Here is a 24,334-nt window from a genome sequence, read left to right as displayed (position 1 = left end):
CCGCGGGTGTAGAAAGGTTGCCCACACTTCCCAGATTTCATCACGAAAGCCTGGCATAAGATCCAGCCCTGAGCCAAACGCAATCATTTATATCGACATAAACACTTATTTCTATCTTTCATGCAATCCAAGAACACAAAGTTTTCGGACTGGTAATCAGTTTTATAATTTTGTGTTGTACGTAGTTGCATACCTCATTATATTACACAACGTCATAATCCAGAAGACATCAATCAAAATATTACATAGCAGCATGGCTTGTTGATTTATTCGTGGCTTACAAGGTAAAATTCCAGCATTTACTGGAGGAAATGAAGAAAAACACGTAAGTCTCGGCCAGGGTAACTGGTCCCCGGTATCGAATTCTGAACGCGGAACCTCCCGGAGCGCTAGGTATTCGAACGTGACACTCAGGAACATGCCTTGCTGGGTTCACGTAATGTCCCCGTCATGGAAATTACGTTAGACTTACAGCGATCTGTAGACGTGGCAATATAATATTTGAAACAGAAACAAAATCCAGTTTGCTGTGTACGAGAAATCCTTGTACCTCGGGCAGAATTTTTCTTATGGCTGTACGTATTAACCTACTGTACTAAGCACCCAACTGCAGCTTATCAAATCAACTACCTTTATACATTTTTTGCAAGGTAAAAACTTGCAACTATAATTTCGCAAAAGATTTGCAAATGGGCCAAGGCACAAAGCACCCCTCCTTCTAACATGCCTCACCACATATTGTACCTTGAGACAGTTGGTAATACTGTTAAAAATGTGCTGGAAAGGGAAACTGAATGCATACAATATACAAAAAAAAATGTTATAATCTTATTTTATTCATTCTTGAAACTCACGAACCTTTTCATATTTTATCAATTTTCTCATTACAGAAAAATAACGCCACATCACAAAAATAAAATCAATGATGAAAACAAAACTTTTAAACATTTTAAGTACGAACTAGATAACAAGTATAAAAATTTAATACAAGAGTTATAAAAATGTCAAATCTAAGCATCAAATAGAGAAATAGACCATAAAATAAGAAAATAAATTGAGTAAAGTAACTGGGGGGGGGGGGGATACCACTTGTGCCTTCCACAGGCTCTGGCATTTTAATCACTATTGGGCAAACTGTTCAAGGAATATAATGTTATAACTGCTGAAGTTACTTTGGTTTCATTCTGGTCGATGCTTACCAACGCTATGAAATGGAAATCTCAGCGACAAACTTAAGCACCAACTCAAAATTAAGTGGGTTTATTGTACAAGATCTCTTAAAAACTGAAGGATGTCCTATAGAAACTTGGTATCATGAACAAATCTGAGCAAACCTACAATGTAGACGAAAAGGGCTGGGGCAAACAGCGTAGAAAAATATCATAATCGTCCCTGTGGCAATACCAAAAGAAAATACACAATGACGACAAAACTTTGACGTAAAGAGAGTTACATGTAAATTAATCAATGTTTGAAACACAAAGAATAATGAATTTAAATTATTAATCAGAAACTGTGTGGAAGAAACGGAGATTCTGTTTAGGTGACTGGCTGTTCAAACGGTCAACTTTAGAGGTTATGTAACACTGAAACTCAGTATGGCTATATTATTTACTTTTAAGACTTAGTACTCTACATGTCTACATTGAAGAAATATGCATTCTGAATGTAAATGTAATTACTGAATATGCACATACATAGCTAGAAAATATGTACAGTTAACTATATCATAACGCTGTACAAAATATAATTTGCATATGATATTCAAAGCTCTAGAGTACAGACTATAACGCGATCAAACTAATTTTCTCAAGACCCATGCAAACAAAGAATGGTTCTGTTTCCCAATTTAAGCCCACACACCGCTGCTAGGAAACTTATAAAAATGTATGGGTCATGAGACAGTGGTTTAAAAACCATTATTTCCCTAAGTTACAGAATACCTCTGTATAAACTACAATGGAATTGAAATCTTGAAATTACGAAAATGTCAGTAATGTATCACACATCAACAACTCTTCTGCTGCATAATTATTCACAAATTCAGTGATTTCACAAATATCTCACTTTTGCTATAACCTTTGAAAAACGTATGTCTTAATTAGCAATGAATAGAATTTCCTTCTATTTTAAATTCAATTTTTTTCAAAACATTGCAGTACAATGAACATAGCATCAACAGAAATTCAAAATATTCAAATTCTTATAAGTACATAACATAAATATCTTGTATAACACACATTATACTGTAGGGAAAATTTTTGATTTTGATTTAGTTTCTTAATTTTATTAATTAAAATAGAATATAAAATGATCTACACAAAAGCTGTAAAAAGTTAAAGTAAGCGGGTAGTCACTAAACTGACCGAGCTACCTCAGCTCCAATTCCACAAAATGAAATATATTTATACGTAAGTGTCACTCCCTTCGTAGTTAAAATGTCTGAATGAAGATCTCAGGTACATTACTGACATTTACACTGTACCAGTGTCAGAAAACAATCTCAGCCACTCAGACACTAATAAACCCTAAGAGTGCTGTAACTTTCTTAAACATTAACTTCTACAAATGGACCATAATGTAATCTATGTTCTAGTTTGTGACAGCAGAGAGAAACACATTATTTGTATGTCTCTAAAAGTGTAATACTGTACGCACCGAGATGATTTCAGTATTTTAGTTTTCATTCAAACATTCTGAAAATATCCATCCAGCCTATTTTAGCAGGCTATTTACACAAATTTTTAATAAAATATATGAATGGACAAATGAACTCATGAGCGTAGCATTAAAAATTGTATTTCATTTACATATTCCTCCTAGGTATTTAAACAAGGATCACAAGGTATTAAACAGAGCTAAACACACACACTCATATGTCACTTTTCATCTAAATTTGTTAAAGGACACAAAAAAATTATATGTGCATTTTGAATTATAGTCATGAAATAAATTATACTGAATCAAATTATATATACAGTGGATTCCGGTTACTTGGGACACATCGGACTAGAACACTTTGGCCCAATTAAGAGGCTGCCCCATTTATGCAAAATTCCACACAAAGAGTTACAAAGGCTTGTTCTTTAAGATTTGTCCCAAATAAACGGCTGCCCCGATTAACCGATGGCCCAATTAACCGGAATCTACTGTAATAATATTAATACAGAAATGCTGTATTCCAAGTTCAATCGAAATCCATTAAATAATCTAAGTTATACATAAATGTTAACTGTGGGTAAGTAAAGAGGCACTTTGCATAAATTCGTGTGAATGAAATTTATGTATGAAAACTGCTGCAAAATACAAGCATTATATACAGTTTCATTAAAATTTGCCAAATGACTATTAAATTTAAATTTGTCATCTCAATGCCAGTTGCCAGAAGAGGGGATATATCCTCGTATACTAACTAACTAACTAACTACCTGGTAGCAGAACCAGCAGGTCCAACACCAACAAAACCAAAGCCTGCCACCGGCTATGATCCTGAGCCAACTCCGTCCATTCACAATCCTCAAAGCCCACCGTCCTAAGATCCATCTTGATACTGTCATCTCATGTCCTTCTTGGTCTGCCCAGTGGTCGTTTTCCAAAGGATTCCCCAACAAAATTCTGTATGCCTTTCCCTCCATGTGTGCTACATGCCTGCCAACCAGAGCCTCCTAGATTTCAATGTCCTCACTATGCTAGGTAACCTGTACAATTCACGCAGCTTCTCATTAAGTAATATCCTGAATTCCCCACTTATTTAATCCTTGTTAGGTCCAAATATATTCCTGAGCACTTTGTTTTCAAACACTTGTAATCTACGTTATTCCTTCAAGGTAAGAGACCATGTTTCACAACCATACAAGACAACACATAAAATTGTTTTTTAACCTGATCTTCAGTGTTTTTGATAGCAGACAAGACGATAACAGTTTTTGTTTTGAATAAAAGAAAAGTATTCCCCGAATGTATTCTACTCTTAATTTCATCATAGACCTCATTTCTATTTGTTATGTTCTCAGATACTTAAATTTTAAAACATTTTGAAATGATGTATTACTTATAACTATGTTCCGCCATTCTTACTGATGCTGATCCGGTATTACGCCCGTGATTTTAGTTTCGTCTACATTTACTTCTAGCCCTACTTCCATGTTACTCTGTAGGAGAATTTCTATATTCTAGGTTATGGTACCCGCTCCATCCCCCAGCAAATTGACATTACCTGGTGCAGACCATTCGAGCCCTTCATAATGACATGTTCTAGAGTAAGATTAATAAGAATTGGGGATAAAGTACCCCACAGTTATAGGCCATTGTGCATTGGGAACGCATCCGACAGAAGGTTACCTATACGAACTCTACTAGATACACATCTTAATTAACCTAAAAAGTTTCTTTGGTATTCCAAACTCGATCAAAATGTCATACACATACACACAGGGTGTTCCGGGAGGAAATGTCAAGACTTCATCAATTGATTCTTGGGGCAATTCTAAGTAAAAAAATGCCATATCAACATGGGTCTGATTCGTAGGTCCCTGTATTTGATTTATAAGATAATAAAAAGCCGATCTTACATGACCATTTATTGATAACTGTCGAAAATACCAAATACAAGCACACTACATACCAGTATACTCGTTCAGAATGTTTTCTGCTGCATTTCCATCGCAAAATCCGTACACAAACAACCATGGCTGCGTATTCTTCATATGAGAAAACTGCCGGCACTGTTCGAAATATTACGCTAACACTACTACTGCGATGCACCTACTTCTTTACACACTGAATACACAACACAAACTGAACATACTCTGACTCACTGACCCAATCATAACAAGTCCCAACACGCTCCAACTTTTTAAGATCCGCACAGGTGATGATGCAGAGACCTGCATTATCTTTGTAACCGTTTACAATCAGACCCACGTTGACATAACATTTCTTTACTTAGAACTGCCCCCAAAATCAACTGATTGTCTTGACATTTCTTCCCGGGACACCTGTGTGTGTGCGTGACCCTCCGGGGCTCACATTAGTTTGTACGGAAAATGGGGATCCCGAGGTACCGTGTCTGGGGGCATAGCAGAGCCACCCTTCTCTGGGGAATAGAAATTCAGTGGCTCGGCCCTCCAGGTTGAATTTTGGCATGGGGTTTATAGCCAAATCCTGGGAAAAACATTAATTGAACAGAAACCTAATATGAGAAGACGGACGGATCTAACTGGAAAACGACCAACGCATGCACACTTTGAAGACGCCGACGAGGAAACAAAGAAAGCATTCTATGTAAAATAAAGACGAAATATTGAAGATATGGGTAGAATACTTTGGCAATTTCCTAAATCAACATATAGGAGAACAGACTAAGGCTAATGTAGAGGAAAAAAGGGGCCCGAGGTGCTATGAAGAGGTGCAAAAGGCCATTAAAGAGTTGAGGAACGATATGGCGCCGGATCTAACGGGAAAAAAATAGAGATCAAAGCCCGACTAGTAGATGGAAACAGATGCTATTACGCCCTCCTGAAATACGAATTTACAGAAATGTGTTCCGACCTACGGAGATGTACGGAGCCGAGACCTGGGTACTAACGAATGCTGATGAAAACGACCTCAACATCTGGGAAAGGAAGATCTTAAGGAAAACATATGAACCGATTCAGGATGCAGGAATATGGAGAATATGAACTGATAAGGAACTTTGTATGTACAGGTTACCAGACCTGATCATAGAAATTGAGAGAGGGCGACTCCAATGGTTAGGTCATGTTGAGAGAATTCCAGTCAACAAACTAACTAAAGATTTACAGAGGGAAGCCTGGGGGAAGGAGAAAAACTGGGAGACCAAGGATAAGATGGCTGGATGACGTGGAGGAAGACATCAGGAAAATGAGAGTTGGAGGATGGCCGAGAAAGGCGGAAGATAGATCGGAATGGGGGGGGGGGGGGGGGAAGAAGAACTCGTTAAGGAGGTTGAGTCCCTACAAAAGGGCTGTACTGTCACTTTGTGGTAGTATGTGTTTGAGGAAGGTGAAATGTCTGGTATCTTGTACCTTTCAATGACATCTCACTACTACCATTACTGTATTATTTTGCATAATATGGCCTTTACTGGGTTCATAATATAACTGACATAGTCACAGCGTAAACATGTTAATATCCAAGAAGTTTGCAATTAGGTTTGTAGTGAAAGCAGAATCATACACTGCTCATGAGGTGGTGTTAATCAGAGGGCAGAGGAGCTGCTTTGTTACCACAGAGCATAGTGAATTTTTGGGAGTTTCAATTTTGTATGTTCCAACAGGCAGGTTGTTGACATTTTGTTGTTTATTATTACATCCTGCGCCATTACCACTTTCCTTTAAGTTCCTCACCCCTCTTCTCTGCTAAACCCTAAATGCAAACTTTTGTGTCTTGAACCTTGAACAAAGGACCACTTGACATAACTTGTAAAACATCTGCTGCTGCGGAACAGACACTCGGCACTAGACCTCTGAGAGGAAATACAGCGCACTGCTGAAGCAAAGAATACATCAAGTGTATAGGTCTACCTGCTGGACAGATAATTAACATATGTCAGAATCATTTCTGAAATCTGAAAAATATGGAGAAAGACAGTGAAAATTCAAATTTTTACGAAAGTAACACAGTGGTGGTAGCCAAATGATTATTCAGAGCCAAAAGTTATATCAGACTAGTTAAAAATCAAAGCTTTTGCAAACAACACTACCATAAATTCTGCAGTATTCCTTTAGTCTAAATCACTTTACAAATCTTAACCAAAACACAAAATCTGAATATTGTGTAGTAGTGGCAGCTTTAAAAGAGGGGTCAGAAGTGTGCGCCATTCAAATATCAATGAAAAAAACTAAAATGTCAAATATTCTTGATGATGATTATAATAAATATATCAAAGTATAAACCCAAATGTAAATATATATTTAATTAAAATTATTGCTGTCCTTCTGCAAGACCATGACCCACCAACGCTGTCATAACAAAAATGAGATTTACCACTATTATTCTTTGATCCCCCCCATTTAAAACTTCCTACTACGAGAATTCTACATTTGTTACTTGTATGCTTCGTTACACTAATATTAATGCAGGAACTATTTCCATCACAAATAATCCTTCCTGAATCAAAGAATATCTGGTATTATATATATATAAGATTTTCATACAAGGAATCTAGTATCACCATGAAACATAAGAAACCATTTAATATGGATACAGGATCACTGAGCTTATTACGAAGCATTCTTCCTTCTGCCTAATTTTCAGTTTCGTTATATAGTTTTGGGTATACGTAGGTTACAGAGAAACCAGAATGTGTCTGTTATCTAATACAGTGGTATTTAACCCTTTTTTGTTCGCGTACCCCCAGATATAATTTCTCTTCAACTTTGTACCCCCAAAGTTGGTGTATAATTCAAGTTTTACATAGTATATAATCTACATCCAAAATAAATTAAATAAGTTACATCCAAAATAACATATTAAATAATAAGTTTTATATGAGAAAAAGGAGAATCAAGCTATTAAATAACAAATACATTATTGTCTATCATATAAAAATTAATAAAGGAACAAAGGAATTTTAGCAAAGCAAAATAATATGTTTAAATATTTTATCAATTATTAATTAATGTGGTTCAGACCTTTTAATGAGATGATTGAGCTTGTTTCTGCCGCCCTGATAAGAATTACATTAAGAAAAGAGAGAGAAAAAAAATGGCACTCCCAATTTGAATGTCCTTACGTCCGGTTCTCCTGTGGCTAACCCTAAATCTGGCCCTGATTATTCAGTGTTTATCATAGAATAATATATATATATTTTTTTAAATTTCACGTACCCCCTAACATGTCTTCGCGTACCCCCGGTTGAATACCACTGATCTAATAGAGTATCTGGAAACTCAAAGTTGGTAAACTGGTAGAAATTCAGAACGAGATACAGTTCATGTTATTAAAGTCAAAACTGTGGTTAAGTTATTCTTAGTTCAAGAATTTGTCATGTCGTGTAGATGCACCACATTATTTTGCACAAAACAATTTCCGACAGCATTTAAGATCTATTAACCCTTCACGTGATCAACCATGCTTGTAACAATTTCAAGTACCCAGTGGACATGATATCATGCAAATTTCTCAAATATGTGAGCATTCTTTCCAGATTTTCTTTCTGTATTACAAAGATTATTTATTATGTATTTACTTTCAGAATGCCCTTTGACCTGTTCAAATGTTAAGGGAGATCATGTCGGGAATTTTTCTTAATGTGAAAATATTAGTGTCAGAGCTGGAAAATATAGCTGTTAAAATTAATTTATATCATTATCGTAATTAATTTTACCGAAATTTTCTACTGCCAGTTATAATCACTGAGAATATACCTAAGACGCTGAAAATAAATTATTAACAGATTAACTGGTAGATTTATATTCAGTTAAACCACAATAGTTATTTGCAACTGTTGACACATAGGACAGTTCGCATACTCAATAACTATATTTTACACTACTCTAATCAAATATTTGGTAGCAGCATTTCCTCCAAACTGTATATAAAGTCATCCCAGTTGCCGGAGCTTTGTTTAAAAAGATGGAGGTCACGGTTAACAGTAAAATATCTTACGCATTCAGTTTTCTGATCCTAAATGTGAATGGCAAAAGGAAACAATTGTAAAGAATAAAATATGACGAGGAAATGAAATAAACTATTTTCCCCTAACCTCTGAACAGCAAAAACTGTGCCAAAATTAATCATTTTTGGGAAAGATGCCATTTCATTCTCTTGAAATGGGAGTCCTTTCTTGTATTCCTTCTGTAAAACTTTTAGAATTTTATTTTGTTCAACTTTATATACAAAGTGTATGAAGACGAAAGTATTGGACACTTATGTGAGGGCTAAATTTACCAGAGATGAAATTACGAGGATCTTTCAGTAACTGACAATAAGAGATGTACTGAAAATGACAATAAGTCTGGAGAAGATGAGGTCATTACTCGTAGAGATCACGAATCTGAATCCAAGCAAGAACGCGATATGAGTTCCGAGGCGAATGAGTTATGAAGAAGACTACGGCAAGAAATAACTCAGGTATGTGGAGAAAAAACAATCTTCCTAAACTATATAAAACTAAATGCAATAATATCATCAAAATTCTTCTAGGGCTGATGGCAGTTTAAAGAGGAATTGCAGATTACATTTTTGACAGAATGGGATCAGAAATTCTGAGTATGCATGAGCTATGAAAGATTTTTATATCAACTGCATTTTCTGTGCTTCAATAATGAAGCACGGAGCAAGACCAACACAACCGAATTACACTAACAACCCTTTTTTGCCCAACTAAATAGACCAAAACTTCCTAAAGATCTGGATACCTGTGGTCATTTATTGTATACACTGGCAAGGACAGAATCAGTCACGTCTAATTTCTGTAAACATGAATAAAACAGCTACAGTACTGAAACCTTTTGAACCCCTGCTACATAGGAGAAATACAAATTGAATGGACAATATTTACAATTCTCCAACCCTGGCCAAGACCTAGAAATCAGTGGTTACTGATTGTGTGGGGACAATCAAAGCGAACAAGTGGGATAACATGGTATGACAAGAGATTGTGACTATGACATCAAACTTTCATAGTGACGAAACAAGAACCATTTCTAAGAGAGGGAAGAACAAACATAAGCCAGTTAGTGTGTGTGATTATAACCAACGTGTGGGAGGTGCTGATAAGAAACACCATCTGCTGCTAATGTATTTGATCAAATGCAAAAGAATGAATATGAAGCGGGGAATCGCTTGTTGTGTCCTACGTGACAGAAACACACGGCCTTCCTGCGCATGCACCTTCCCTGTACTGCACGGTCAGAGCTTTCTTGCGCATGCGCCTTACTGGCCAGCGCAGCGACTCCCTGACCGCTTCGCTGTAACCTAAGACAGCGCCACACAAACAGCCAGTTTGATATTTCTGCTTCACCCACGCAACTCGCACCGCTCGCATTTAATCGCCCACGTAGGACACCAGGTAAGTGGTACATGAAATTCTTCTGAAGACAATTCAATTCAGTGGTACGGAATGCATTGACCATCTAGAGGGACAATGTTGGTAGAAAGGCATATCATCTAAAATTCTGAATAGATTTGACAGAAATCTGTTCATGAAGTATACTATCGAATGTAAGTTCCCAGGTTGTCAAGAAGATGACAATACAGTTAGATGAATAGAACTTCCCAAAGAGAACACCACTAAAGGAGAAAAAGTCAAAAACAACATTGTCTGCAGTAAGCATAGGAAACAAAGCGAGACTGCCAGGACTGTGAGGTGGCTCTGTGTGTCGATTGTTTTATATATATATATATATATATATATATATATATATATATATATATATATATATAAAACTAAGGTAAAATTAAATGTTTTAAGAATCCACAGTGTTAAATGATTATGCCATAAAAACTGAACTAAATCACTTAAAATTCAAAGAAATTATGACAACTTTAAATAGCTCCTATTTTCACAATGACGGAGGCTGCAAGGACCTCTGAAACGTTGGTAAACATCGACCAGACTACACAGCACAACAACCCAGAAGACAGAAAGCTTCATAATTATAACTACTCCTACAGTTTGATGAACCAAAGGAATGTGAAAATGCATTACCTTTCAGCGCTAATAAGAACAACGACATTGGTACAGTAGTCTTGAAAAGGAATGCTCTGGCCCATAAAATAAGGGATCAGAGAATGATGACTGTATATACAGTATTGATTCAAATGTAATTTTCATATAATATAATATATAAATTATCATTATTGAGTATGTTCTTTAATATTTGAGTTCCTTTATTGTTCCTACTCCACACATACCCAAAATATGATGCGTGCAAGAATTATATATACGCAAAACATATTTTGGTATATTTTACACATTTACTTTTGAACTGGTGACTTGTAAATTTGGCTACAATCTGAAAACATGCATCAAGATTCAAAGCAATACAAGTTTAAATTAGCGGTAAACACTTCTCATTTGTCTCAGAACTTTACTATTCATCATTATGTAGTTCTTGCATTCAGGTATAAATTTGCCGTTTCCTTCTTTGGTAATAAATAATGGCCTACCTGGGTGCTTAGACATTCTTGGGTGCATTCTGAAATTATAAGTAAGCGACCTACAATAACCAGACCAACTTGCCAGTGCCAGAGCTTACAAGCACTTGTACCCTTTGAGGGTCATGTGACATAATAACTGTCAATATTTAAAAGCTTAATTATACTGGAGTACCAAAGTCTGGGTCTCCAAAACTATCCACTACAAGTCTATCTGCATTCTTCCTATGTTCACAACTGGAATGAGTAGGGCTATTTCCAAGAGCTAGAACAGAAACCTGAACCATGCCTCTTGAGCGCCCGTCTCGTCGTTTCGAGCTGCCTGTCTTGCAATGCGGTGTCGACTGCTCTTCATCAAAACTACTACTTGTGCTGCTACCTTCAGCAACATTCTGAACCATCCTGTGCGCTTTTCCGCTTCGGCGACCTTTATCGGACAACTTCAGTATGTAATTGGATTGTTTCCTTCCGACTTTGTGGCAAATAGGTGATGGCTGTGAAGACCCACCGTAAGCAGCCGATGATGAATCACTGGACACAATTTCTGCTATAATCAATTCTTTGTCCTTTTCATCTTGCTTGAAAGATTCTGAGGGAGACTTGCTTACGATGTCGGCACTTTTACCTTTTTCAACATCTGTTACTTCATTTACTTTATTTGTAGCTTTAACAACCAAAGTATCTTCAGACGATTTTACTAGAGAATTATCAATAAACTTTACATCAACTGTATCCACAGTCTCACTGATGTCTGGTTTAAATTTGATATTGTCCGTAACTTCGGAACTTTGACTTTTATTTTCAAGAGATATGGAAGATGTAGAATTTGATTTGCCAAAAATTTGCTGTAAAGTTGAAATACCAATACCTTGTGCATTGTTATTCCTTTCAAAATTGTTCTCATTTAAAGTTACGTCCCTATTATCAACGTTATTATTTGGTGTTGACGGAACAGACGCACTTGTCTGATCCACTTCATAGGAACTCCTCTGTTCTTTCACTGGACTTTTGAATAGTGGACTCTTCCCTAAAGACTCTTCACTGTTAGAGGACCTTCCCATGTGGCTGCCTTCTATGGAAACCTGAATTGGGGAGTAAGGAGACAAATCTGTGTTGGTGTTGGAGCCATTAGCATCAGAATGGCCGCTCAGAGAGTTAGTGGAGCGACTAATAACAGTATTGGTGCAATGTTGAATAGATGTAGCATGAGCTGAGTTGTGACAACCTGTTGGTTTCTTTGTTGCTGATGTAGATGTGGGACTACCAGACAAACTGCAATCAGATGAATTCCTAGGAGGAAGTGAGAATTACCAAGTGGACACAGAGTGACATGAAATTATGAATTATTAAAAGTACTGTAACTATGAGGGCTGTACAATAAACACCGAGAATGATTCTTTGTAAAACATTTGGAAGTCTTGATGGAACTTTCATTTATGGTAGTTCTTAACACTGACAGGTGTGAGTAAGCATCTGTAGTTACAGGTCACTGTGTGTTTAGTTGTGCTTGCACTGTGACCTCGATTACAAGATACATCTGTCTAACCTCCGAAGTCGCACATCTGTCATGATGGAAGTTAAAGCATAACACCACCTTATTTAAATGATGTTAATGCTTAAAACTGTAAGTGAAGCATAAAATTTGTTTAAAGAGGCTTATGTGGAAGAGGTTAGGCCTCGGTCAACAGCACTTTGATGATTCAAAGAATTCAAAGGTTCTGAGTCATTCAAGAAATATGGGCTATGGGCTCCTTCAATGGCAATTAACTAAGTGCCTGTGAGGAAGTATGTTTTAAAAGAAACACTGTCAGTCATTGAACAATCCAGTATTGTAATGTAATACATGTATGCTCTGTATGACCCAAAATTCAAAATTCATTACAAACATTTGTTGTGACAAACCTTTGTCCTGACAACAAGAACTTACTTGCTGTGTGCTGGTTCAATTCAGGACCAAGATTGATAAAATGGCTGCTCAGGCCTGTTACAGATTATGAGCGGTAACAGACAAATATGAAATATTAGTGGTATGATGACTAATGGGAGAAAACCAAAGTCCTTAAACAAAAACACGCATCGGTGATGCAGTTATAACATTCATCCTTGGTTTCTGAACAAGAAAAACGAAGAGTAGTTTTTGAACCTAAGAGTAAGAAGAATTTGTTCTATTAATTTTTTTTAACTGGTCTTTACTTGTTATTGTTTCAGAGTATTTTAATTAAAACACATTTTGAAATTATTAATTTTTTAAGTTATATTACAATATAGGTTATTATGATTCTGTAACCTGTTTACAGATTCACACATTCAAATTAGTACAGTAGCAACAAACAGTATGGCCCATGGGAATCTTCACACAAAGTGCTCTTAGTGGCAGTCATAGTTTTAACTGTCATGGAATAACAAAAACAATAACGATGATTTAAGCGCCATCTTTTCAGGTACATACATATTCCTAACTGGGTTGCTGGAAATGAACATCATTCACAATACAACAGTAACAAGAAGATATCCAAAAACTTTATAACATTTTAACACAAACCTGTTGGGTGACTCTGGAGTTCGGGGAGCTGTCGGAGTGGATAATAAGGCACCGTTGTTTCCATTCTGTTGGTTACTGGAGTAACCATTCTGTAATGGGTGTAGGCTAACCATGTTCCTACCATCCAGCACCTCATCATCAAAAAACCGATACCTGCAGACAATACACGTCTTTTATACTTCCACATGGACAAGTAATTGCTTTTCAAAAACTTTAAACATGGCTTCTTTCTTTCCCCCAATATACAGCACGCATCGGTCACCCTTCATCCTTACCTCCTGACCAAATTCTCATTATATATGCCTCCCGTTAATTTGAAATACACACGTATGCAGTGACCTTGACTACACTAGCAATAAACAGAAATATATTACACATGACTCACGACTGCACTGAAAAATCTTTCTTTTCACATTCACAGTCTACAGAATGCACACTTAGACAAGTTTTAATATGTCCATGAACAATGTTAAGAACATCTTCCCTGATATGGTAGACATCGTTATTTCTTGAAGGTGGCTGTCTTTTGGGTTGTTGCGCTGTGTAGCCTTTACCAATTCACAGCAATTCTGAAACACTGGTGAACTTCTACAGACTACATGAACCAAAAACCCAGAAGACAGCCATCTTTATATTTGCCATCATGAGAATCTAAAAAATCACATCACTATTTTTTGGGCATACAATTTATAATATATAATATCTAGAATAAATTACAGACACTCTCTAAGGGAGTGAGTGTTTATAATTTGTTATGAAATAGCAATGGCATTACTGCACAAATATGCATAAGTCAAATAACCATTTACTGTAACTAACCTCTAAACTGTACACATACTTTCATCCTCTGTTGTAAGTTATTTATCAGGGCATGAAAATATATTTTCTCATATTATATTTACCAAATGTTGTTCATGTATTAATACTTTCAATTCCCCATTGCTTTCTATGGGCCATTCTCAAGCATCATTTCCACACAATGATGGCTGATACAATATTTGAATATTTAAAGTACAGTCTGTATTTATCATCAAACATGAATTACTTTATAAAAAAGTGGAAGATTTCCCACATAAAAAAGTTGTGTCAAAATTCTGTTATATGAAAACTATTACATAACCATAGAACTAATGAGTTGATAAGAATGCTACACACAACCATCTGCAGGTTTTGTACAATCCACATATAAGGTGCTATAAAAAAATCTCTGAGTCACACTAATGTCACAACACAAATGATGACAAAGTATACTTTCATAAGTAGTTCCACACCAGTCGCCCCTGTCTAGCGTGCTTCAGTGAGATTTATGTTCCTTTGGGTGAGACAAGTGTTCATTTGGAGAGCAAGCATTAGAGAGAACACCAATGTTTGAGTGGTTTGCCAAACTCAAAAATGGGCAATGACATCTGCTGAAGATACAGAATATGCAGGACATCCATCAACAGCCAGAACAGATGAGTATGTTGCTGAAGTTCATGAGTTACTACTCAGAAAACAGGCTTCTCACCATCCATCATTTGATCTGAACAGAGTGAACACAAGACAGACGACAGCAAAATTTGTGCCACGTGCTGGATGACGACAAAATGTAGAAGCACATCGATGCATGTCATGATCTTCAAGAAGAGGTTCAGAATGACCTAACGTTCCTTTCAAAGGTCAATCAGAATAGAACATTATTCAGAAATATGTGTATCTGTTCATAATAATATGTTCATAGCATGTAAAATAAATTTAAATAAAGTTTCAGTTCACTGTCATCATTTATAACCTTGCAGCCTGTGAGCCATTAAGCAAGAGTGAAATGTGAAAAATGGACCTAGGTCTGGAAAAGGTTGAGGCCCCTGCGCTAGATGGAGGTGAGTGGTCAACATTACACAACACTTAAGTTATATTTACTGATATCACGAATTTAAATTAATTATTATGTGTTCTTTGCACAAAGCGTACAAGGAGAATGCATTATGGACTGGTCATGCCCGTCCAACCGTCCATCCAGTTGATCCTATGCAAGAACCACTGGATGGATTGGGATGAAATTTTATGTGGAGCTTTCATCATTATGTATAACCTCAAAATTGTACTTTTGAATGTCCTACAAGCAGCGATAAATAAAGGATCAATGAGGAAAGTAGTGACGTAGACCATAAGATGCTGTGATCTGGTAGTCAAAGTGGGAACTAATGAACAATGAGAATTTAATACCTCTAAATGCACAGTGCAAGGAATATATGTGTATTCTGGTACAGAATACACTTTCCAAGTTATTTCAGTACATGGAATGATAAGCACACAACCTAAAACTCTAGTAACCCTGACAAAAGAGGTGAAACATTTTCAAGAGTGGATAAAAATCATTACCTACCCCTCCTGTAGGCTGAATCTTACCTGAAGCCATACATGTCCTCTCCGAGGGAATTCTCCTCATCTGTGTCGTCTGCTGCGACATACTGCACTTCCAAACAGATGTCACCCAGTCGTGATGACAGAATATCCACTGCTTCTTGATGAGAAGCCTACAAGAATTTCATTCCTCTGTACTATCGTTTGAGATATAGTGATAAACATTCTTAATTCTTTAGCTTTGCTGCTTAACTCAATTTGATGGTCTGCCAGATTCAGGCCAAAAATCTAAGAATGGGGGTTAAAAAAATGACACTGACAGCTGATAATATGTTCTAACAAATAGCTCTTAAGGGGGTCAGTATTCTGTATTCTGATGCACAAAGCTGGAGAAATGCTAGCTGGTATGGCACAGCAATGCTTGATCATAAGAACAATCTATGTTACAACTGTTACCTGTTTTAGATCTTGCCCATTTGCAGTAAGTATTGCATCTCCAACATACAGTGCACCACACTTTGCTGCTGGTCCATCAGGCTCCAGTTCCGAGATCAAAATGGGCACACCATGTTCACGGCCTCCCTGAATGATATAAAATTGGAGAAAAAAAATTAAAGAATACAAAATGAAACAGAAGAAAGAACAGCACCCTCATGTAAACTGGCGTAAGTGACGTCTTTTCTGAATATTTAAAAAGTACTTTATGACCAAAACAAGAAAATGCAAGAAAAAATATGAAATAACTACCTATGAGTAGACGCAGAAATTGCAATTTTTATTTAGTCAAGCACTGATAATCAGCTGATACAATGTTAATATGATTAAGGTGAGTAATTCATGAACTGAAGGAAGAAATTACTTTCTAATTGACACAACTGAAATATTTCTACTGGCCTGTTACAGTAAAAGGACTGCAACATGAATAAGGAATTTACCACTTCATATTTACATGGATATAAAAAGAAGTAAATTCCAAACCGAATTATTTCCTTCATATTTAATGTATTTAGCAGCTATTCCATGCCCTCTGCCCCATCAGGTATCAAACACCAGTCGTCCAGTCTGTAGCCAGTTGCTATACTGACTGAGCTACCCCGGCCCTGGCACATCATAGTATGAACTAAAAATTTATGATCTTGGAAAACTAATGCCAAATCACAGCTATGATTTCACTTCCAACAAACAGGTGAAGCTCATGTCTACTGACCTTGAAACACATGTCTGTCTCTCTCATTTTCTATGCCACAATATAATGCAAATATTAGCAAATACTACTTCATAAGAACAACCCAATAAAATGTAAAATTTCGAAAAATATATGTATTTCACACTCAAATCCAAGATAACCCTTCATTTTTTTAAGTCTGGAAATTAGGAGAGAAAAAAACTTGTTATTCTTTTGGTAAATATGGTATGTCAGAAATATGATGTCATTATAGTATGGTCTGTGCATCAATGATCATGATGAAAAATAAAATAAAGAAGATATGCCCAGTTCAATTGCAAATTTGGGAAAGACTGCAATTATTCAATTTCAGTAACATAACAGCTCACAGAACACCAGTGTTCTACACAAACACAGTTCGAGAATCACTGTCACACATCATTTTTTGACCCTACATTGAGTGGCACCACTCCCATCTCATATATTTGTGTGCACATCAAGCTGGTATTGCCAAGTGTAAGAAATTAAAAGTACACGTCTGGGGTCACTGTCACCCTCGGTGGATTAGTGGTTAGCGTGCTCGCCACTGGACCCAAGGTTCGCGGGTTCAAACCTGGCTGAGGTCGATGGATTTTTAAGGGCGATAAAAACCCATAGCGCAACTTCCTTCGGAGGGAAGAAAATGTTGGTCCCATGTCGTTGATTTACGGCATGTAAAAGAACCTTACGAGCATGAAAGACATGTTTCGTAAGCAAAATTCAGCGGCCATTTCTCACCCAAGTCTCTCCCGATTCACTACTACATGGCTCCAGCAGACAAATGAAGACTGAGTAAAAATTGTGCAGAGGCAGTGGGCTTGTCACTCACTACTCATAAATGCACGCTTCAAAAGACAAAGAAACCTCTCAACCGGGAGAAGGCCAAGGCTCGACTTCGGGCTGTTGCGCCATGCAGTCAGTCAGTCTGGGGTAACCTCCAATAGTACAATGTCCATACCAAATTCTAGCAATCCAACCCAGGAACAGACTGATATGACCAGTTTAATCAAAATGAGTATATGAAATGATAGAAGTGCTCACCGTAATAGAGATTCCCAGTCCATCTCCGGCTTCTCGCTGCACAGTGACAAATCTAGGTTCACCGATACCCTGCTGGCTTCTATTATCTGTTGATGGAGGTTCAGATGTTGGTACTGCATTATCACCACCTGCACCACTTCCTCTGCCACGACAAGCCCTTATCACAGTTTTGTGGCGATGCAACAAGATTTCAGATTCCAACTGTCGCCACAATTTGTCCTTAACTTCACCTCGCATTTCTCGTCCAAGTAACTGCAGCTGCTGTATTCTGCAGAAAAACACTAGTGCAATATATTCAAAGTTCAAACTACGGTACATGTATGCTGACAAACACAGTTATCTGTGAACCCAAGTTTTATTTCTTTCCCATTCTTCCTAAAATGTTTTTCCATCAGCGTTGTCAAACAAAAGGGATACAGGGTGGAAAATGAGACTGATATTCACACTGCCATAACAGAGAGGTTGTTCTAAAATGTGGGATTCATTTTGTCCTCACTGAGTTTTGGTTGAAAGAGGATATTCATCAAGATCTTCTAACTTTAAAATGGTTTGATAGAAGGCAGTAAAGGGGCCAAAGAATCAGACAATTCATATTAAGACTTGCATGTTACTGATGTATTAAGAAAAGAGAGTAAGTGTGTAGCATTCCAAACAATTCTTTAAATAATATTTAATGTAAATGAAAGCACCTCTCTGAAAATATATCATGACTGGCTTAATTTTTAGCAATCATTTCATAAAAATAACCACTGTAGGATTTCAACAGTCATTCACACAAATTATGCTTTTACATGGAAAAGGGAAGTGCAATATAAAAGCAATCTACATTATTGTTAGGCAGAGGGTCCTTGTGCAGATTGCAAATGCATTGTAAGAACCCATGAATTCTTTGCTGTAGTGTTTTTATAAAATAGATATTAATAACACTGGGTGGGAAGGCAGGGTGCCGGGATAACTCAGTCAGTATAGTGACTAGCTATGGGCTGGACACACTGGAGTTCAATCCCTGACAGGGGCAATGGATTTTTCCTCTAGCCTCTGCATCTAGACCGGCTCTGGGGCCCACCCAGCCTCCTATCCAATGGGTACTGAGGTTCTTTCCCAGGGGTAAAGCACAGCTGGGGCGAGATGCTGACCACTCACCCCCATCTAGTGCTGAGGTCAAGAAAGAGTAGGAGCTATACCTCCACTCCCCCCAAATGACCTACATGGCATGTAGCAGGATGCCCCCCCTTTTTTGGGTGGGAAGACGTGGACTTGATTCGTTTTACTCAGGACAGGTGAAAGCAGCAGGTGCCTGAGAACATGGTATTCAACCTTCAGTTTCATAAATGGCAGGGATTTCTTGACAGAGTGGCTATCCCCTTAAAAAGAAAGACTCTGCTACATGGAGTTAGTTAAATACAAATTTATATTAATACTTCTCAGTTAGTTACTATAATTTTAAACCAGTATGAACCAGTTTCAATTGGTTACTGAATCTTTACAGGTCTGAAAGCACTGAACCAGAATATGAGATTGCTTTTCAAACCGAATATGAACCACACCTTTATTTAAAATGGTTCAAAGTCCTGCTCTGAATACAGTGTCCTCATTTCTTAGGCCCACTTTTAATTACTTCCCTCATTAGAAAAAAATAATAACAATTAATAGTAGTCTGTGAGTATGTATGCATTACAAAGTTATAATTTAAGCAATGAATTCCTATCTAGCTTGCAAAGTACGCGCATATCCGATATGAGGCTAGGTGTGTAACAGAGCCGTTTCCAACACAGTCGAACAGAAAAATGAACCTTGGTCATCCAATACATGGTCTGTCACTTTATTGGCTGAACTACACATATGAAGATGCTTTATTATCAAGTTTGATTTGACACACAGACACGCACGCACCTGCCAGCCAATTCCTTATCTAGGTATTTTGCTACAAGCTTAGCACCATACAATTCACTGTGTACAGCGAGCAATGTGTTGCGCAGAGCTGTGTTTTCACTCTGCAGCTGTGACAGTTCACTGCGGAGAGATGCTACTTCCATGACGCCAACCTGCGTTCCATCTTCTTTAACTGTATATGAAAATAAAAAATATTTAGTAATGTCACATAAAACCTATTCTAAGGTTTCCTTTCAAAACATAACCTCAAAAGTCCATGTCACAAAGGAAAGCTTCACATAAAACTCAGTTTGCAAGATATTTTTTCACCACATGCACCTTCAATAGTTCATCAGGTACTGAAATGAACCTGAAAGTCAAATATAACTCTTTTTTTATGTTTGCAATGTTGTTACTTTTAATTCTGGTTGAAAATGACCCCAACATACTGTATACCTATCATCACACAGGATTTTAGTATTGTACAGGGCAAGTCTAAATGATGTTCCCGATTTGAAAGACATGCTACTCATGTTAGCATCGACCAGACTACACGGCGCAACAACCCAGAAGACAGAAATCTTCTTACTCACCACTGTGAAAACCTCAAATCTTGCATGCTACTCATGTTTAACAAAATTCAGATGCACAAAATTGGTACTGATGGAAAGAAAAATTCTCCAAGTTTTGTTTCAGTACATCACAGGTGTTCAATATGAATCCCCTTGGTAACTCTGCACACATCCAGCCTGTAGTCAAGTTCCTCCCAGACACGTTGCAGCATATCATGATTGATTGCTGCAATGACTGCTGTGATACGTGCTCGCAGATCAAACAAGGTCTGTGGTAAGGGTGGCACGAATACTCTATCTTTGACAAACCCTCACAGAAAAAAATTACAGGGCGTCAGGTCCGGTGAATGTGGAAATCCAGGACACAATAGGCTTCCCTGTCTTCGATGGCAGCCATTTCCTCTCATATCGCCCATGGCGACGAACAGTGTTACTACATGTATACCAACATAAACTTGGAGATTTTCTCTTTCCATTGGTACCAATTTTGTGCATCTGAATTTCATTAAACGTGAATAGCATGTGTTTCAAATCAGGAACATCATTTAGACTTGCCCTGTATATGTTCAATGGCGTTCTTCATGCCATATCATGGGCACTGACGTCAGCAGGGCAACCAAAGGAATAACGAATGCAACAACGGTATTCAAAGTCTCGTTGCAATAATGTGGTCCAATAACGTTAGTCAACAGCAGCCCCAGTTCGCACTGTTCCAATAAAATGTAAAAACAATTATCTCAGTTTACACTGTTGCAATAATGTGTACCAACAATAAACTTGGTTCACAGTGTTGTGTTTCAACAATGACCTCAGATCATGGGAGAGATAACAATGTGGAAATATGTCACTTGACTGGTTAAGCATAGTTTCAGACAACTCTTCTTTTCTGAATGCCATCAGATACTGTGATAACTCCTTAGCTCGGATCAGAATTGTGTGCTTTGTACCAACTTTACTTGTGGTATCACTTAGATCTGCAGGTTTCATGGACTAATTAAACAATACTCACCTGTAAAGGAGTTTTTCTATTGCTATCTGCCCCACTTCAATACGTGCCTTATATGATGGCATTAGACCACAAACAAATGTTTCTCAGTCTTTTGGCAATGGTTTTGCACTTTGTCAGTGAGATTTTCAGATTGCATTCATCACAAAACTTATTATCAAGGTCAAACTGGTATTCAATGCACACATTCTGCAATAGCTCTAAACGTAATTCAAAATGTTTTAGTTTCTACCAGACTAAACAGTGCAACAACCCAGAAGATGTTACTGTTTTGTAGAAGCAAATTTTTTCTTAAAATGGACCATTCTAAAGAAAATTTACAATTTCTGATATAAGGACATTGGCACAAACTTCTGACTTAGACTGCAATTTTTAAGAAAAGTGATGGGATTCAGATCATGTGACCGAGCCATAAAATATCCTGCAGTAACCAAGGAATAAATTTCTCTGTACAAACATTTTCCAACAGGCATATGGCTGGCCATAGACTAAAATTCTCAAAAAGTCAATGACGGTGAATTATGCCAACATGATACTGATACAATGCATCAGTCACCATCATAAAACTTTAGAAAATCATTTCATGTAAAGTATGAACTCATAAACTGGCTCCAAAATATGACCCTGATAACAGACATCCAACAAACATCTCAGGGTAAAGAAATATAGTTAAAAGATAAAGTAAGATTTGAGGTTTCCACAGCGGTGTGTATGAAGATTTCTGTCTTCTGGGTTGTTGCGCTGTGTAGTCTGGTCGATGTTTACCAACGTTTCAGAGGTCATACTGCCTCCGTCATCAGGGTGATTCATCGACCAGACTACACAGCGCAACAACCCAGAAGACAGAAATCAAAAAAGATAAAGTCTTTGTGGAAATAACAAGTGAACTACATTCAGTAAGTGGACATAACACAGGCTAAGCTGTCAACATTTACAACGACGCAGACTAACTTCTGTGCTGGTGTGTTGGAGACCGTTGTAACTCTTCCTCCAGTCTTCTGAGGATTCGTTCTGCATCTGGTTCCGTGTGTACACCTGGCAGGTGCTGCAGCTGACAGGCATGTAGTTGTAACAGCAGCGTGTGTAGCTCTTGCTCCAGCACTGAGCGCTGTGCCTTGGCATCGACCAACTCTGCTCGAAGGTACACCAACTCTGCCTGCAAGGACAAAAACCAATATACTTTCTTATTCTGGTTTACACTAATTGTTAGTTATTTCTACACAAGACAAAATGCTACCATACTCAGAGGAACTACTACTTTCCTTAAAAACATGTCTCGCATAATACACTGTAAATAAATGCTAGTTATGTACGATTTGAGGTTTTCAGAGCAGTGAGTATGAAGATTTCCATCTTCTGGGTTGTTGCGCTGTGTAGTCTGGTCGATGTTAACCAACGTTTCAGAGGTCATACTGCCTCCATCCCAACAGACATGATGATCTTCTTCATACGCATGTTGGGCCAATCTGGATTTCTCCAGCAGGCCCTATATGAAGTTATATTTGTGTTCCTTTATGCGTACCTCCAGAGGTCTGCTGGTTTCGCCAATTTACCATCTACCGCAATCACACGGGATCCCGTACACACACTGCCTAGTCTGTCTCTCGACTGTTCTGGGTCTCATGGACATCAATAAACCACGGAGAGTATGACTGGTTTTAAAAATCGTCCTGATATTATAACGGTTCCCAATACTTTTATGGCCTAACATGCGTATGAAGAAGATCATCATGTCTGTTGGGATGGAGCCAGGGTGTTACTAACAGAACCTAATACCGTCTACAGGAAATACAAGGAGGCGGCACACATGGCACTACTTGCCAATCCTATCAGCCAGCATAGTTTGGATTTATCTCTTATTTGGATTCCGGTCAACTCTGAAGAAGTCCAAGTTGTGCATCGAGTTTCAAATTAATGTTCATATGTATTTATTCCCACATTTTGTGAGTTTTTGTTTTATTTGGCTTTATCGTGTTTAACGAATTTTATTTCTACTATTTTATTCTTTTACGTCCCACGGATGGATGGTGTGGTGACGTCTTTTTATTCCGGGACTTTCACTTTTTTACTTTGTCCGGAGATAGGGATTAGCTCTATCTAGTGGGCCCAACTGAGTAGGAAACTGAAGACGGAGATAGAGCCCCATCTCCGAAAGGTCGTTTTACGTTTTATATTTTACTAGACGATGGATAATATCCAAGAAAATTTTTATTCAAATGACTCTTCACCATCGTCAAGAAGTTTTAGATTTCATATACTTATATATGTACAAAACATTGGTTACATGTTACCATTGTCTAAAATAATTTTCTATTTGGTGAATATACAAGGCAAAAACTGGTTTCATAATTAGCAAATAAGACCATTTCATATTTAGTCAACAAATCAGAAGTTTCCCATACAAGTAAAAAAAATCTGACAAAACGTTCTGAGATCAAAGATGTACAGAAGAGAAAAACACACTGATAAAAATGCACAAACAGGCTTTCAGACCTAACAATGGACAAAAGAAAAGCAGGAATATGGTGTTTTTACATAACATGTAAACATTAAAACTGTATAAAAACAAAGGAACTACAACAAAATATAGTCCCATAACAAACTTGTCATGGAAAATCAGGTTTTGGATC

General features: G+C 37.4%; 2 protein-coding genes across 10 annotated transcripts in view; both read right to left on the bottom strand.

The window, feature by feature from the left end:
- LOC110835985 (sialin) overlaps positions 1-4,758 on the bottom strand; it is a 40,591-nt gene extending 35,833 nt beyond the window's left edge. The window contains exon 1 of one of the 2 annotated variants that reach the window (XM_022076742.2): positions 4,625-4,758. The gene's annotated coding sequence lies outside the window, so the exon portion shown is untranslated. The remainder of the gene's footprint in view (positions 1-4,624) is intronic. The other variant, XM_022076741.2, reaches the window with a different exon arrangement.
- The window catches only part of LOC110835984 (uncharacterized), a 68,770-nt gene continuing 45,252 nt past the window's right edge, over positions 817-24,334 (bottom strand). For 7 of the 8 annotated variants that reach the window (XM_022076734.2, XM_087346358.1, XM_087346359.1 and 4 more), the window contains 7 exons: positions 22,656-22,860; positions 20,148-20,319; positions 18,255-18,522; positions 16,466-16,591; positions 16,055-16,182; positions 13,667-13,819; positions 817-12,414 (listed from right to left, as the gene is read on the bottom strand). In XM_022076734.2, the coding sequence (XP_021932426.1) occupies positions 11,286-12,414; positions 13,667-13,819; positions 16,055-16,182; positions 16,466-16,591; positions 18,255-18,522; positions 20,148-20,319; positions 22,656-22,860 (2,181 nt within the window). In that variant the 3' untranslated portion in view covers positions 817-11,285. The remainder of the gene's footprint in view (positions 12,415-13,666; positions 13,820-16,054; positions 16,183-16,465; positions 16,592-18,254; positions 18,523-20,147; positions 20,320-22,655; positions 22,861-24,334) is intronic. The other variant, XM_022076735.2, reaches the window with a different exon arrangement.

This window comes from Zootermopsis nevadensis, unplaced genomic scaffold (genome assembly GCF_977971745.1).
Source record: "Zootermopsis nevadensis isolate Lab colony 2312 unplaced genomic scaffold, Znev_1.0 Znev_ptg000010l, whole genome shotgun sequence".
Lineage (NCBI taxonomy): Eukaryota > Metazoa > Arthropoda > Insecta > Blattodea > Termopsidae > Zootermopsis > Zootermopsis nevadensis.
This window is presented reverse-complemented; position numbering and strand designations above follow the sequence as displayed.